This window comes from Gracilinanus agilis, chromosome 4, assembly GCF_016433145.1.
Source record: "Gracilinanus agilis isolate LMUSP501 chromosome 4, AgileGrace, whole genome shotgun sequence".
Taxonomy (NCBI): Eukaryota; Metazoa; Chordata; class Mammalia; order Didelphimorphia; family Didelphidae; genus Gracilinanus; species Gracilinanus agilis.
The window spans coordinates 221,411,706-221,429,888 of NC_058133.1; the positions used below are offsets into that span (position 1 = coordinate 221,411,706).

An 18,183-nucleotide genomic window follows, 5' to 3' on the forward strand; every position below is an offset into this window, starting at 1 on the left:
CATGTCAGTGTTCTTAAAGTGGTCTCAGTAGAGGGACATAAATTCAGCTCGATCTTCAAGGTTTGGTGAGGGAGGAGCCTCTGAGTGTACTGCTTCAGGAGAGGTTGAATTTAGCCTTATCTCAAAAGACCTGAAATATAAGAACTCTGTGCAGATTGCCAGGGGAGGTAGAAACCAGCATCATTTTCAGTAATTGGGGACTAAGGCCAACTATATCTAAGCCCTGACCTGTTAGAATATAGATGGAGTGGAGGGACAGAATCAGCCCTCATAGATGCCCAGGGAGAGAGAGTGGGACAACTGCATGCTTCAGAAGACTTAGAGTCACAGCAGAAGACAAAGCCAGTTCAACAACTGGACATATGTGTTAGGGTCCTTGAAGGAGGGGCTAAGAAAAGCATGGTCTTTGATATTTGATTGGGCCAGAGCAGAGAACGAAATCAACTCACATTTGGGGATTGTGAAAGGAGGATAAGAGAGATAAAAATGCAAGCCAGCCTCTGCATTGGATCATTAAGAAAGGAGACAAAAGTCAGAGATTGCAGCAAAGGTTAGGTCCTGGTTCTTGGCATACCATCACAGTGGCAGCAGCATTTAGGCTACAGGGATCCACACCAAATAGATGCTGGCTATCCTATCCAAGAGTGCATGAAGGAAGGATCAGTGACTGATCTTAGTAGAAAGTTCCAGCTTATAAAGTAAAGAATAAGATATAAACAGAAGAAAAGAGTAAATGCAATGAAAAAATACAATCAGTTAAGAGAGGAAAAATGGTAAACTAAGAATGGTAATTCCACATTGAGAACAAGACATTCCTGAAGAGGAATGTCTTGACTGTAAGGACTCCAAGAGAAGCAAAAAGAATCAAAAGCAAGGGATAAATGAAAAGAGAGTTCTTGAGAAAAAAAATGGAAGGATAACACATAGCTTAAAATAGAAGGTAGAAAATATTATCTAAGAATTGTATTTCCTGAAAAACAGAGTGAAGCAAATGAAACTCAAAGATAATATGAAATAGCACATATTTGTTTATTAAAAAATTAAAAGTAGAAAAATAGATCACGTAAGGTATTTACTATAAAAACAATTAAAATCGGTCAAAGAAATATTTAATCATTAGAATATATGAAAATCATGACAAAGCAAAAAAATGGAAATGTATAAATAATAAAAACTCTCCAGATGTATTAGAACCAGAGAACAAAGTGAAAATAGAAAGAATCCAATGATCACCTATTGAAAGAAATTCTAATTGAAAATACCCAGAAATGTCAAAGTAAAATTTCCAATTTAAAGGAAAAAATACTGGAAGCATCCAGAGAGAAATAGCTCAAGTACCAAAGCAACAGTCAGGATTACATCAACCTTGCTATAACTACTATAAAGATGAGAAAATCTTGGAAAGACAAAAGAAAAAGTCTCTTAACTAAGAATAACATGGAGCAAAAGAATATAATATTATGGGGGCAATTCATCTTTAATAGAATATTTTCTTTTTTAAACTTTTTAATTTAAAATTTTTTATTTTTATTAAAATTTTTTCCATGGTTACATGATTTATGCTGTGTTGTCTCCCTTCTTCTCTCCCTTCTCCCAGAGTTGACAAGCAATTCTACTGGGTAATATATATATTATCACTGAAAATTTTTTAATAGAAGATTTTCAATGATTTCAGATGAAAATATTAGAGTTGTATGGTATTTTTGAAATTTAAATAACGGAGAAAGGTAAATACATTTGAGCGAGTGTAAGAGGATAAATGATGAAGTTCTTATATTTTAATAGAGTGAGGGGAGAAAAGGCATTCCTTTTAGAATTTCATTGTTTTCAAGGGTCACAAAAGGAGTACAGAATGACAGAGAGTCTGTGATAAGTGTGGATTTATTCTGTTTGGTTGGCTTTGAAGAGGAGAAAGAAAAGGTAAGGGAAAATATATCTTGGAAAAGGGGAAAGAACTTATTTGTCCTAACATGGGTGTACAAAAATTAAAAAAAAAGGAAAACATAGGAAAAGCAGACATCTTATGGGCCTTACTCTTATCTGAAGTGACAAATTAGGGTTGAACAAACAGAACTTGGTTAAGAAATACATTAAATTCAGCAGGAAAATAGAAGGGAACATGGAGTCATGAGAAGAAGATTTAAGAGAGAAAGGGAAATGAATAGTCAAAAAGAAAATGAACTTCAACACCAGCTGTATCATATGGAAGAAAATAAAAGAAGGAAGAAGAAATCAGAATCTGGGTTAGATGAAGAGTGAAGTAAGAGTGGGAACAAAACCTTTCAATTATAGGTTACAAGTATTGATCATATTCCTTCCATTTCGCTATCTCCTTTGTAAAGAGGGTGGAGTTTGTTAAAAGATGTGATAAAAGAAAAATACAATTTACAAATAAAACCATAAACATGAATGGCATAAACTCACCCCCCCCCCAATGAGGAACATATCAGAATGGATTAAAAAGCAAAACACAGTTCGTTCTCTCTCTCTCTCTCTCTCTCTCTCTCTCTCTCTCTCTCTCTCTCTCTCTCTCTCTCTCTCTCTCTCTCCCCCCCTCTGTGTTTACACACACACACACACACACACACACACACACACACACACTATTGCTTTATACCTAGTTTCACAAGGAGTTAAGCAAGTAGGATGTATTATGCCTAAGGTGAATTTGAAAAAGCAGGGGTGGCAACCAGACAAGGAAAGTAAGAAAAGCCATGATTAAAAGAGACAAGCAAAGAAACTGCATTATGTTCAAAACCACCATAGATAATGAAATATCAATACTTCCCTCATCTCACACACACACTGAATGGCAAAGCACTTGAGTATCTAAAAGTGGCCGTTCTTAACTTTTTTTAGGAAGAGGTAGAACTTCTTTCAGTGTCTAGTGATATTTACTATTATTTCTGTTTTTTTCTATATATAATATATAATAGTAATACTATTATTACTTTTTTCATACCTTTGTAATTGCATAAGATAAAATATATAAAATTTCAAATATAATTAATCTATTGTTATATTATTATATAATTATTATATTAATCTATGCTGTGGGTAGCACCTTCATAAAAACTGACCTTGCATGAGGCATAAAATCTCATAAACAAATGTAAAAAAGATGATATTTTAAACACATCCTTTGTTGATCACAATGTAGTAACAAGCATAATTAATAAATACCCTTTGATGGATTAAAATTTAAATAGAGATTAAAGAATTTAATTTTAAAGAGTTATACTTCTTTATTTCATCATTATATTAATAATGTGTCAAAGAAAAAAAATCACAGAAATAATAGTAAATATCATCAATGAAAATGACAATGAAACAACAAATGGGGTCTTTGGGGAAACAGTCAATGCAGTCCTTATGGGAAAATTAATACTTTAAACATTTTCAGTAGCAACAAAAGAGAGAAAGCAAATCAATGAACTGGGCACAGAAACTTAAAAAAACTCCACAAAATATAGAAAAGCAACAAATAAAAAACAACACTAAAAACAGAAATTCTGAAAATCAAATAAACAAAAGCAAAATCAAATGAATGCAAAGTATGAGGGGGTACACATCAACTTTCTATTCAACTATCCTTCTCTTTAAACATTGGCTGTCCCCAGCAAATGAGAATGCTTTTTTGGCATATGGCATAGTTTATAGTGAATCCATAAGTCAACACTCTTCTGTGAAGTACATCTACCACGACTGAGGGACCTAGATATTAAACTCACCAAAATACATGGTGTTAAATTTAACAAACAGTATCATTTTACAAAATACTTGTAGATTGCTGCTATTCTTTGTGTTTGCAGAGACCTTTGCCAATGGCAATAAAGAAAGGAAAATCAAGCTTTCCCTCATCACAGGAAAAATCCAATCTCAGCAGAGCTTCCAACAAGGAAAGGGGACCTAGAATTGGCTGAGAATCACCTTCCTCACCTTCTGTAGAAAAATCTCTTCATCATGAGTTTAAAAAAAATTTTTTTTCTAGGATTCTGAAACACACATTTCACATGAAATTTTCCCAATGGACCTGCAATGTTTTTCTGAGGCAATACATAAGACAATTCACACAGAGCTAAACTTGGCTTTCTTTAGGTGAAAAAAAGTTCATTTAAAAGGATAAAAACCCCACTTCTACCTGTCAAACAGCTCCTTTTTCAGTCTCCTTTGCAGGATCTTCATCAAGCTCATGCCCTCTAACTGTAGGTGTCCCATAGGATTATGTCCTGGGTCCTCTTTTCTTCTCTGTCTATACTATTTTGACTTGGTGATCTCATCAGCTCCTATGGATTTAACTGCCATCTGTATGGATGCTGATGATTATCAAATATCTACCACCCCAATCTCTCTGCTAACCTGCAATCTTGCATCTCCAATTATCCTTCGGGTATCTCAAACTGGATTTCCAGCAGACATTTTAAACTCAACTTATCCAAAACAGAATTTCATTATTTTTCTCTCTAAACTCTCCCTTCCTCATACTTTTCCTATACTGTAGAGAATACCACCACTATCTCAATTCTTTAGGCTTACAAGCTATGGAGTCATCCTTGACTCTTCACTATTGTAATATCATTTTTGCTATGCAAAATGGAGAGCAGGATGAGTGACACTCAGCAGTTTAGAATTTGGAACCAATCTAGATTGCCATGAGCCAGCAAGGAGAAGCAGTTACTGGCAGGACTGTACAAAGGAAAAAATTGAACAAGAAGCTCTCTCAATCCTGAGAAGGGACTTGGGGAGGTTGGTTGGGATTTGGGTAGGCCAAACCAATTCAACTTAGGTTACCTGCATCCTGTTCTAACTGCTACCACACCTTCAACTTCTGTGTAAAGTTGTGCTATATATTCAATCAACTGAACATCAAGGAAGAAATAACATTAATACTCAATCAATCTGGTCCAGGCCAAGGTGCCTGGCCTAGCCAGGTTGGCACAGAGAGGACAAACCTCTCCAGCTGACAGTCTCAAACCTGATTACCTTTAATTGACAACACCTGATCCTCAGTAGTTTTAGTCAAGCTTTCCTGATACTTCTTTCCTTCAACCCTGTTCCCTTTCCCCAAGTTTGTTGTTATTAAATTCTAAAGCTTACTTAGGTGGATGTCATCATTGCCCTGAGGATCATTGGTTTTATCCTTGGGTACCTGAGGGAAAGGGATTAAGTTAAGTCACAGTCAACAGCGTTATCCATCAACTTTGAAGCCAGGAGAAACAATCAAAGAAGCTGTGTGATCTAACCCAGCAGCTTCTTATCTGATCACTTATTCCTGGGACACTGTTGTGTTGGAGCTGGCTGTTTAGTTTCAAATATTTCTGTGGGGTCTTGGTGTTCACCTAGGCATTCTTGGTCTCACTCAGCTTGGGTCCTCATACCATCAGAGGACTTTGGGCCACCTCTTTACCAGCTAACAATATCAACATAACACTATCTCTCACCCTCCATATCCAATCTCTTGCTAACGCCTGCCAATCTCATCTTTGCAACATCTCTTAAATATTCTCCCCTCTCTTCTCTGACCTTGGGGCAGGTTCTCATTACCTCAATGTCTGGATTATTGCAATTACCAGCAGTTCTTCCTACTCAAGTTGCTTCCTATTCCAATCTATCCTCCAATTAATCCAGCAAAATGATTTTCCTAAAGCTCAGGTACAAAAATCATGCATTACTTAATAAACTGTCCTCTGGTACTTAAAGTCTTTCTAGATCTTCCTATCTTTCCAATCTTCATACACTTTACTTTCTGCTATATATTCTTCAATCCAGTGGCACTAGCCTTCCTGATATTCCATAAACAAGACACTCCATCTCTCTTTGGCCATTTTTTCTGGCTGAACCCATATCTGGAATGTTTGTTTTCCTCATCTCTAGCTACCAACTTCCTTTAAGTACCAATTAAAATTCTATCTTTCACAGGCAGGCTTTCCCAACCCCTCTTTGCTCTGAGTTCAAATTAAGACATACTTACTAGCTGTATGACCCTAAGCAAATCACTTAATCTCTATTTTTCTCAGTTTCTTCATTTGTAGATGGGGATTAACAATAGTCTCTACCTTCCAGGGATATTGTGAAGATCAAATGAGCTAATATTTGTAAAGCATTTAGCACAGTGATGGGCAAACTTTTTAAAGAGGGGGCCAAAGGAAAGGAAATGCTCATCTGTCAGTCTGTTTCTAAGGCACCTCTTTCGGAGTTTCATTGTATTGTATCCTACTCATTGTATTCCTCAGATTAGGAATAATGTTGAGTGGCCAGAGAGAACACTTCAGGGGCTGCATCTGGCCAGAAGACTGTAGTTTTCCCATCATTGATTTAGCATATTGCCTGGCAAATAGTAAGCTCTATATGTTAGTCATTATTATCAATGCCTTTTATCTTTTCATTATTCCCTTATTATTTTTGTGTATATTTTTTGTTTATTATCTCCTCATTAGATTGTGAGCTTCTTACACACAGGAATTATCTTTGGTCTAGCACTTAGTACAGCTTTTAGTACATAATAGAGCTTAATTATTCACTGACACTCAAAAGACCCAAAGAGGTGTGGTACTCCCTGAAAATGGTTAGGTACTTGAAGAAGATTACTTGGACTTTCTAAGCTATTATTCAAACTATCCTTTGGCCATGCAGTTCACAAAGATCTCAGACAATGTGTTTAGACTCATGTTACAATAAAGCAAACAGTCTAGGTTTGCTCAAAATACAAACATAAATTTGCTTCCCCAGGGTGTTTTAGGTTAATCATGTCCTAGAGATTAAACATCAATTCTATTCATAACACCTTCCATATTATAAAACTACTCCTATAATATAATAGCTATCAGTACATGATCATTAACCAAGAAAAAAATGTATCAGATGGTTGAGATAGTAATTAGGGAATATAAGATCCTAATGGGTCACCTAGATAGAGTAGTGATCCCAAAGGTCAACCTCAAATATAGTTAGTACCGTAAGAGAATGTGTGGAATCTCCTTACTTCAATCCCATGATATCAAAACAGTTGAACAGGGTTAAATCTGAACTGAGGAATCAGCTGATTGGGGAATACAACTGACCCTTGTTCTGAAGGGAAGCCCTAATAGATGGAGATGGTTATATTTCCTTAACTGACAAGCTAATAGGCCTGGGTATTAGGTCTATCAAGGTTAATCAACTTTTTCTGACTGTGGATTAAACCTTAAATTTTGATTGAAGGAAATACTGAAAGTATAACCCTTTCCCTGGCTGTCACAGACGTCTGACAACTGAAGCCTCCCTCTGGAACTTTGAGAATCACAGCTGAGTGAAGCTGGCTTCTTGAAAGATGATTTAATTGTTGTAGAATTTAGGGAAAAGGGAAACTGGGTAAAAGATGGAAAGTGGGAAATGGGATTTCCTATGTTAATCTAAGTTGATAGCTAGTTGTTGGATCTTTAGATGATGATTATTAATCAAGGATTTTTGTATAGCTGACAGCCTGGCTAGGCCTGAGTGGCCTGGCTCTAGGTCAAGGCTTGACCCTTCTGATAATGGATTTTCTTTCTGTAGATTGTCTTATTGATAATAAGTTAGAGAACTGAGGTTGATGAATACAGTTGGATGAGTCTGTAGTTGAAGTTGGTTTGTGAGTAATGAGAGAACTAGCTCAGCCTAAGTCCCTATTCCTCCTTTGCCAAATATCTCCAGACTAAGACTCAGAGTAGTTCTGGTCTGCTCCTTATATAGGCAATTTCCAACTGTCCCTGGCTCATGCCAGGCTCACGCCACCTCAGTTCATTCTGCATTCTAAGAAGATAACTGACTATCTTTCCTGACCCAACATGGTTGCCATTAAATTTCTTTACACTTTATGGCATGTTTTTCTGGGTATCTACTACTAGATACCATGGTCAATGGGGTTTGGGGAGAAGAGAAAAATTCCTTTCTTGACCTCAAAGAGTGATCTCCAACTCAGGGGACAGATTCTTCCTCCATTTTACTATGTCACTATCTCACTTTCAAATTGCATCAACTAATTTTTACGTCACTCAGATATGCAGTCATTGATCAATCAATGGTATTGCTCACATCCCATTCAGAGAGAGGAGTTCATACTTTCTAAAAGGATAACAAAGTGATTAAACCTTATATCATCTCTGCTTAGATCTTATGATATAATCAACTGAGCTGGGTGGGTAGTTGGGAAGGGAAAAAAATCCACACATCTTTACATATAATTGTTATTTATGTTAATCAGTGGTAAGATATTTGCAATGTCTAAATATTCTTGAATAGTCAGTACAATCCTTTAGAAGTCTTAGTTAAGTCTTTCAGGCCATCAGGACATTAGTTAGGATCAAAGAAGGGAATGACTTTAATTAAAGTATTACTTAGCATTTGATTAATTTGAATTTTTTTATAATGTAAATACAAGTCATACCAAAAATATATACTCCTTCTAAATATTCCATTCAAGGAGGCACTGAGAGCTCTTCCAGTGTATTCTTTTTTTTTTTTTTAACCCTTGTATTTCGGTGTATTGTCTCATAGGTGGAAGATTGGTAAGGGTGGGCAATGGGGGTCAAGTGACTTGCCCAGGGTCACACAGCTGGGAAGTGGCTGAGGCCGGGTTTGAACCTAGGACCTCCTGTCTCTAGGCCTGGCTCTCACTCCACTGAGCTACCCAGCTGCCCCCAGTGTATTCTTAATAATTTCTTTAATGTTAAATTACATTCAGAATAGTTTTAATATTAAGTGAATTTAATTGGGTTCTATTTTTGAAAAATAGCCATTCAAATAGAACATGTGTGGCAACTCTCTTTCATAGAATATTTGACTCAGAACATTTCATTCCCCAACTATGCAAGTCAGCAAAATTCAAGAATAATGAGACACAGTGGAAAGAGCTCTAAGCTGAAAATTAGAAATATTGATATTCAACCTACACTATTACTAAATGAGACTTTGGGCAATACACCACCTTTTAAAGGCATCAGTTCCTTTAGCTATAATATGAGGTGGGCAGACAAAAAGCTCTCTTAAAGAATGACAAAATGCTTCCAATAGGAAAAATATTAATTTGTTTTCTGGTTTCTTTTTACAGATTTTATTAGTACTACTAATGTTTCAGATCATCCATATTGGAAAATGGTTACATACTTAATAACTAGGCTTTAGGCTGTTTTTCCTTCCTAATATCCCCTGTGATTAGCATAGTGCCTGACACAACAGTGAACAGTATAAACGTTTTTTGACCAACTGGGTCTGTCTTGCCTTGGCTAGGTTGCATATTAATCTTTTAGAATGTGTTGGGAAACTTTAAAAAATTTGTAGTAATAGTAATATTAAGTATTAATTAACATAAATTCCATGGAAGGTACAAAGAAAATGCTCTTTTCCTTTGTGCTCTCAGGACATACATACAGGGGAGACGAGTTAAATGATGAATAGGCTACAAAGTCATCTGATGCCAGACAGTTAAGAATTCTTTCTTTCTCAATGCTCCTGAAGCCCCACAATGAGGTTTGTAATTCTCCTTTTTTTGAAAAATAGATTTCTTTAAGCTTTTAGCACAGTGATAATTTCCTAATCTTTAGAAACATTCTTTCATTTTTCTTAAGCCCTTCTGGTAACATAGACCAGATTTCTAGATATCCTACTGGCAGCTGACCTTTTGCTGTGAACTCAACTCAGTGGCTAAGGGAGAAATGCATCAATGCTTTAAAATCGCTTTTCTATGCCTCCAAGCAAAAATTTTACAACATTTCTCCTTGATATGAATGCTCTGGTTGGACATCTGGCTTCACAGTGAGGATCTTTCAATACACTAGCTTCAAAGAAAGGACTCAGCATCACTGGTATAGTGATGCCAGAAGATTCTTCCAGAGTCTTTCTATAGAAATGTTTCTAATATTTCTCACAAATGAACTTATGTGTATATAATGACAGTTTTGTCATTTCACTAACATTTGGACAACTTAGCTCTGGCATAAAATATTTTCTTTATTTCTTATTATAAAGTCAACAAATTATATGACCAAATAATTTTTAAACAGTGGACAATTTAGTTAAAATTTGCCTACCCTAGTCAACTATATCAGTTACCATGTAATTATTTTGCCATCTTGTCTACTCCACCAGTTAATGGAATTTACAAATGTGATAATTCAATCAGTGAAATGATTATCAGATTAAACAATATTAATAGACCAATACTAATTGGCTTTTCTTTAGAGTGTAACTAGACAAAAGGTGGAAGTTTTAAAACTGATATATGGAATTCTTTTTTTACTGAACAAACTTTCTTTCATGAAAGGTCTCCCTGCCCCTACTGTTTATTTGAGAGGTGCTTTCAGTGTTCCTTCCCACTGCTGTTTGTTTAGGGCTCTTTTTGAATTTACATTGTACAAGCTCTTTCTAAGAATCACTTGCAGGGAAAGAGCCTATTTAACTATATGAACAGTTAGCAGAGTTCTGATATCAAAGTAAACCACTGTATGTTTAAACTCTATTTTCATGACTGATTAGTAGTTTAGTTTAGATCAACAAATTTGCTTATGCTTGCTAATAAAACTAGAAGTCAGGATTGGGTTTGTGACACTATCAAAGACTATAAAGCATATGTAATAATGTTATGGTGAATTAAAGACATCTAGAGAATGCTTGTAAACTAGATTACTTAATTTAAAGTGCCCTCAAGGGGAAGAAAGAAGCAAAAGAGTAAAGATATTAAAGTATTGGTTACATTTATGAAACATAAATTTTGCAACTTTAACTTGCTTGAATAAAACACAAAAGAGTTGCAATCTAACTCCTAGCATATTTTTGTGGCTCTGTCACAAATATACAATTAATTACTCAGTGGTTAACTTTCTGGTGACAAACCTCTCTGATTTTAATGAGGCTGGTTCATGAATGGCAGATACACAGCTCATTTCCAGCTCCACATGTAAGGCCTCTTCAATGTAGCAGACCTATTAGAGTTTGTACTCAATTGGCAGTCAGGATCACGTCTATACTACAAATAAGCAGGCCCCAAGAAGAGTTTGCCAGAAAAACATCCCCAAGATATTGTCTGAGGCATGAGACAACTCATGGAGCTCAGTGGAGAGAACACTGGGACTGCAGTCCTGGACAAGTCACTTAACCTCTCTGTTTGCCCTAATCCACTGGGGAAGGACATGGCAAACCACTCTAGTATCTTTGCCAAGAAAACTTCTTTGACAGTACTGGTGTGTTATGTTCCAAGGGGTCAGAAAGAGTCAGACACAACTGAACAACAACAAAAGATATTCCTTTCTCTACCTGGAGCATATAATGTTTTCCTATTACCTACTAAATAAAATCTAAATCTTTATCTTGATATTCAAGGTCTATCATTACTTGGGCATAAGATAACAGTTTACCTTATCTCCCTACTAACTGCCCTGTGTTCAAGTCAGGCTTGTGTTCTGACTATCCACAGAAAACAGAATGTTTATTTTTGCTTCTTTGCTCTTACTCACACTATTTTTTCCTACTGATGGATCCTTTCTTTCCTCTGTATACCCCTTGAAATTTGGCTGTCAGTTCCTCAAGTTTGGCTTAAGTACTGCTTCTTCCACAACACTTTCCCTAACTACTCCAGCTTACATGTATCAATTTATCAACATTTATTATTAAGTATTGACTATGTGACTGGCACTGTACTAGGCAATGTAGATAAAAATACAAAATACTTCTCTTTAAAAATAATTTAATTTTTGCTATTCTGAACTTAACAAACACTAACATGTGAAGAACAGAAAAGAGGGTTATATATAAAACCACAAAGCTCTATTATATTCAGTGTTCTTTTTAAAAGGGAATATAATATGCTCAACATTAGTTTCAAAGCCATCCTGTTTGTTTATGCCCCTCTGAACTTATAATGACCATCTTTTTTGGAGGAAGAGGCATCACTAACACAACTGCCCTTTCCTTTAATTCTTGATGCCCCAGATGAAAAAAAAAATCAAACCTCCCTTGAAATGAATAAATACAGTCAAGTAAAATAAATACACATATTGGCTTTATACATCTTATTCTACTCCTCTTTATCACCTTTAAGTCAGGATGAATACTTTTTCCACCATCTGTTCTCTGGAGTTATGGTTGATTAGATTAGAAAGAAACCTAAAAAGTTCTTTTGAAGTGGTCTTTTTAAAAAACCAACAACATATTACAATCATTGCATAAATTTTTCTTTTGGTTCTGCTCAGTTTGCTCTGCATTATTTTATATAAATCTTCCCATGTTTTTCTATCTATCCCTTTCATAATTTCTTACGGTGCAATAATATCTTTTCCATTCATATAACTAACTTGTCCAGCCATTTTCCAATTGATGGACACTCCCTTTGTTTATGGTTCTTTCCTATAGCAAGAAGGACTCTGAATGTTGTTATATATGTCTTAGGGTATGGTTTCTGTGTGATATTTCTGGGTCAAAGGGGATGGCTCAAAATTGCTTTCCAGAATAACTAGACCTTTTCATAGCTCCCCCAACAGTGTATTAGTATGTCTGTTCCTCCATAGCCCTGCTAACCCCAGTTGTTTTGCATTTTCATCATCTTTATTAATTTGGTGAATGTGAGATAAAACAACAGTTGTTTTAATTTGCATTTCTCTAATTAAAATATTAGTTCTTTGAAAAGTGAAAATTCCTAACCTCAAGGAACTTAATTTCTATAGTATGCATAGGGGGAGAGAAGAACCTTTCCTCTCTTTGAATGCCTAAGGGACTGACTGTAGAACACAATTTTAAAAAGCACTCTTATATTTCTCCTTAGTTATTTCACATTAGTGTCCCCAAGAAGCCTGTAAGCTCGTTAAGGACAGTCTGTCTTACACATTATTTCTTTTCAATTAGGCAGTTTTCTAGTATAAACATTCCACTGACAAAACATTACTAGACTAATTAATTAACTGGGTTATCTGTACTAATATAGATGAGGTGTGTAATAGAGACTATTTTTCATAGTTAGTATCATTAGTGACCACTTCTAAAGACATGCCATATTAGTTACAAGCATAAGTCAAGGATTCATAATTGCAAGGAAAAAAACTAAAAAAAAACCCCTCTAAACATGGGGTCTATGGACTTGTAGTTTAAAAAGAAATTTGATAACTGATTTTCAATAAATTGATTTTCTATGTAATCCTATGAATTTTATGTATTTAAAATCATTATTATGAAAGGGTCCATAGGTTTCACCATACTGCCAGTATTCATGACATACAAAAAAAGCTTGAGAATTTCTGCCCTACATATATGTAGTAATGTAGGGATCCATATGATTATTATTGAATATAAATCTATTTCTTTTAAAAAAACATTATGTTCTGTCTTAGAATCAAAACTGTTTATTGGTTCCAAAGCTAGGCAATGGGGGGGTTAAGTGACTTGCCCAGGGTCACATAGGTAGGAAGTGTGTGAGGCCACATATGAACCCAGGACCTCTTGTCTCTAGGCTTGGCTCTCAATTCACTGAACCACTTAGCTGCCCTTTACAAATCTATTTTTTTTTAACCCCTACCTTCTGTCTTGTTGGCTCCAAGGCAGAAGAGTGGTAAGGGTAGGCAATGGGGGTCAAGTGACTTGCCCAGGGTCACACAGCTGGAAAGTGTCTGAGGCCGAATTTGAACTCAGGACCTCCCGTCTCTAGGCCTGGCTCTTGATCCACTGAGCTACCCAGCTGCCCCCTACAAATCTATTTTTGAAATAGCATTTTCGCTGAAATTATCATACACGGGTGAACAACTAACAATAGCTAAAATAAACTGAGAAAAGATAAGGCTAGTGTTGAAAGAGATTACTTAAAACTGTTCTAAAACAGAAATACCATTTAATGGTTCTACACCTACTTGTCTCTTGTAACATACGTTCTTTTAGTTACTTTAGGCACAACTGTTTAATGCAATTGTTTCCATGAAAATACAGCATTTGATGAATGGTATTGGACAGGGTCATTAGTTTCAGGGGAACACTAAACTAAATGGAACACTGGCAGAATGAAAGGATTTTCATGACTTTATAGAAGTATTTATTTCTAAGAACATCTTAGCACAGTGATGTGGGGCTGGACTTTTATACAGAGTGTGTCTGTAATGGGATTCAATTTTTTTACTTTTGTTTATTTTAATGAATTCCCCATAAGTGTTTGGAAATACAAATGGGAAATACATATTTGCTACAAATTGGATCTTTTAAATATGTATAGTTTTTAACTGTAGCCAAATTGTGTAATTCAGTTTAACAAATCGACATGGCTGTCCTGGTCGGAAGGATGCTGTCTTGTATATGGTGAAATACAAATTTCTATATGTGAAAAACTTAAAAGATTTAAAAAAAGAACATAAAAAAACAAAGCACTTATTTTTCTTTAACTATTCATCTGGGTAAACAAAAACCATAAGGTAAATAGAGAAAATGTCACATGCAAAAGTAATAAAATAATTTTAAAAATGAAGTGGTTAGACTAGATAATCTTAGTTTCCTTTAAGCTCTAAAATTCTATGATTGTATAGTTGTTAATGCCTAAGTGCATCTCAAAATGTATATATGGCTAAAAAAGAAAATGCATTAGCTTATAAAATTCTGTTATCTAAAATTATTTGTTGTAAAAAAGTAGTGGGGCATGGGAGTAGGAATGGGATGGGGAGGGAGGACTCAAAAGTGGGCTTTATTGTGTTTAATATGCAACTTTCAAGAATTTAAGAATTATTATAACAAAATTATTACCAAGTCCTTTTTTTTCTCTTTTTAAACTGAATTTTTGAAAGGTTTCCTAATGCCATTCCTCACTGACTAAATACTGCATGATGCTGAATCTTGCATTCCTTTTTCTGCTTTGAGGAAAAAGATAAAACTATGAGACTTCCTTCCCTAATTTTTATAGAATCAAGGACCACAGTTTGCTGTTTTTACTAAAAGTAGATTACTCTAAAGTCACTGAAAAGTAAACTAGGTTCTAAGCACTAATGTAAGCATATAATATTATAAGCACAAATAAAACATATAACATTCCACATTTAAAGTTATTACATATTGGAATAGGAAAAGGTATTGACAAGAAGTGAATTTGGTTTAGATACTGACTGCTACATTTATTAAGAGATAATATTGTGGGGACAGCTAGATGGCTCAGTGGATAGAGAGCCAGACCTAAAGATAGGCAGTCCTGCCTTCAAATTTGACTTTAGACACTTCCTAGCTGTGTAACCCTGGTCAAGTCACTTTAACTCCCACTGCTTAGCCCTTAACATTTTTCACCTTAGAACAAATACATTTTGATTCTAAGATGGAAGGTAAAGGTCTAAAAAGAGAGAGAAAGATAATAATGGGCTGAAGTTGCTATTTCAATTTTCTTTTTCTTTTTTTTTTTAAACCCTTAGCTTCTGTGTATTGGCTCCTAGGTGGAAGAGTGGTAAGGGTGGGCAATGGGGGTCAAGTGACTTGCCCAGGGTCACACAGCTGGGAAGAATCTGAGGCGGGATTTGAACCAAGGACCTCCTGTCTCTAGGCCTGACTCTCAATCCACTGAGCTACCTAGCTGCTCCCCCCCATTTCAATTTTCTATACTAATTTTCAAGAGGCAAAAACAAGACATTTTCAATATCCTCAACCATAATGGGCAAAATTTTCTCATAATGACTATTTCTATGTGGGAATATTTTCCAAGGAAGTAAAGTAGAGTAAATGGAATTACTGAGTTATGTGAATGACTGATATCTGCATTGATTTGCCCACTGCAAAGAATACAATACTTTCTTTTAAATTGCATCAAAGCAGCAAGAACCACTAGTGGCAGAAGTTTCCAAGTTACCTTGATTGTTCTGTCATTATCTCTAATCATCTGCTTCTTTTCCTCTTCAAACTTCTTTATCACTTCCTGGAGCCTCCTTTCAGCTGCCAGGTGTTGGCGGCTGCTCTCTTCCTTCAGAGTGGAAATCGTTGTCTGAAGTTCAGTTATGATCTGAAATGAGAACAGCAGGCTGTAAGTCCTAATTCTGCGGTAAGATGCATTGAGTTCTACAAGTATTTTTGGTAGATAAGGGATTGGATTCGGCAAACTTTAACTACACATCTCAATATTTTAATTAGCATATCACACTAGCATGTATGACATCTCACACAATAAAAGATTATAAAATCATAAATGGCACCAAACTTAAGAACTCAACTAATTTGGAAGACTATGTTGACTCTAATGCCCCATACATAATATTTGCTCATTAGAACAAAGGGCATTTGTGATTTCAAAAATCTTAAATGCTTGAGATTTTAAAAAAATAAAAAAAATTACAAGTCATATCAAACTCAAACAGAAATAGATCACATAGTACATTAATTTAAAAGTCCACAAATTAACAATACTATGTTGCACTATATTTTTCTTTATTTTGTTAAATATTTTCCAGTTTCTTTTAATCTTTTTCAGGTGCACTTGGGCAAGGCCAGAATTCTGAGTTTGACACCTTTTTATTTCAGTGGGGAAATAACTAAGATGCTACTCCAAAACATTCTGACCTGTCAACAACTAGCACCATATAATTTAAACAGATTATTTTATTCTGGCCTACACAGAATAATTTTTTTATAGTTCCTTTGTATATATTTTTTACCCAATTTTCTGTATGTGCCATTTTCCTCAATTTAATGGAAATTCCTCTAGGGTAGGTTTTTCCCTAAATTCCCCAGTGAATAATACAGTGTTTAGCAAATAAGAGTCACCTAGTTGAAACTTGTTGAACTGAAAAGAACTTAAGGTCAGATTTGAGAATCCTCTGTGTACAGAAGCTCTGTCTTGTACAAGTCCTACAAATGACAACTCAGTGTATATAACAGGATTCATTCTGGGTTTTCCTACACATTCATCAGAAAGGTACAGAATTCTACACAATCGAATATTCTGTAGGGAAGTCAATTAATCCCATTGCTCTGACTGTAGATCCTAATTCCCTTCAGATATTTGAATTCAGTTGAAGAGCACTAGAATGATCCTAGTTTAGAATGTGACAAACTCAGTTATGAGCAAGTCAATTAATGTCTTTATATAATTCAGTTTTTTTCAGCTGTTATATGGGAGAGGAAGCTGTACTATAGGGATGAAATGGAAAAGGAGAGTGCACATATGTGTATGAATACATGGGCATATGTATACCTACAGAGAATATGTGTGTGTGTGTGTGTGTGTGTGTGTGTGTGTGTGTGTGTGTGTGTGTGTGTGTTTTGGCCCAGACTTGTATTTCAATAGAGTAAGAAAATTTCCTCTGATTTATATGATAGGCAAATGCTTTACATTTACTCTAGGAGCCTGGGAGGTTAGGTGACTTGTCCAGAATCACAGTCAAAATGAGTTGGCGGGGAGTGGGAGAGGAAGAGGGGAGAATTGGACATAGGTGGTTTTGACTCTAAGGCCACCTCTTACCCACTATCTATGTCATGATGCCTGGGGTATATATATCTATATCCCTGGATCTACATGTGCAGAGTTACTATAGTGAAGAAAGCACAGCAGCTAACCTGTGGGGCAGAACATCAGGAGGTATGAATACTCTTTATGTGTCAAAACCAAATAGATAAAAGACCAGGAGAACCATAATTAGGGCACCAGGCTTTCTATACAAGGTAGCATTAGCAAAATCTTTGAGCTGGTTCTGGAATGACTGATTAGGGTTACAATTAGGACTGCATGCTATGGAAGGTGGAAGTGAAAGAGAGCTAGATGATAGCTTGAAGGAGTCTGAGTGGCAGAAAGGAAAAAAAAAGTGTTTGGAGTCAGGAGTGCCCTGGGTTTACTACATTTGACACTTACTAGCTTTGTGACCACAGGCACATTTCAGTGCCTAAGTTATCCTCATCTACGATTCTTTCTCATAGTTGGCTTTCTTCTAGATTATTAGAGATAGCTCTTGACTAATACCAACAGTTTTATAAAGTAATATGGCTGACATTTCAGCTGTGCAAATGTTAACAGCTCTATATCAAGTTAGAATTTCTTCATATTTCCTAAAAGAGTAAAGAAATTCAGTCACCTAAAATTTTTTATAGACGTTTTGATGGGCTAAATACACTCTTAGTGTATAAGCTAAGATTTCATAGCCTTTCCAAAGTAATAACTGATCCACATATTTGCAAATGTGAAATATGCAAAACCATAATACTTCATTATCTCAGGGGAAGAAGAGGGGACTTAGT

General features: G+C 35.5%; 1 protein-coding gene across 1 annotated transcript in view; it reads right to left on the reverse strand.

Annotated features, from left to right (window-relative positions):
* CEP112 (centrosomal protein 112) overlaps window positions 1-18,183 on the reverse strand; it is a 527,068-nt gene that overhangs the window by 109,572 nt on the left and 399,313 nt on the right. Inside the window, exon 23 of the mRNA XM_044675157.1 lies at window positions 15,809-15,958. Within this exon, the coding sequence (XP_044531092.1) occupies window positions 15,809-15,958 (150 nt within the window). The remainder of the gene's footprint in view (window positions 1-15,808; window positions 15,959-18,183) is intronic.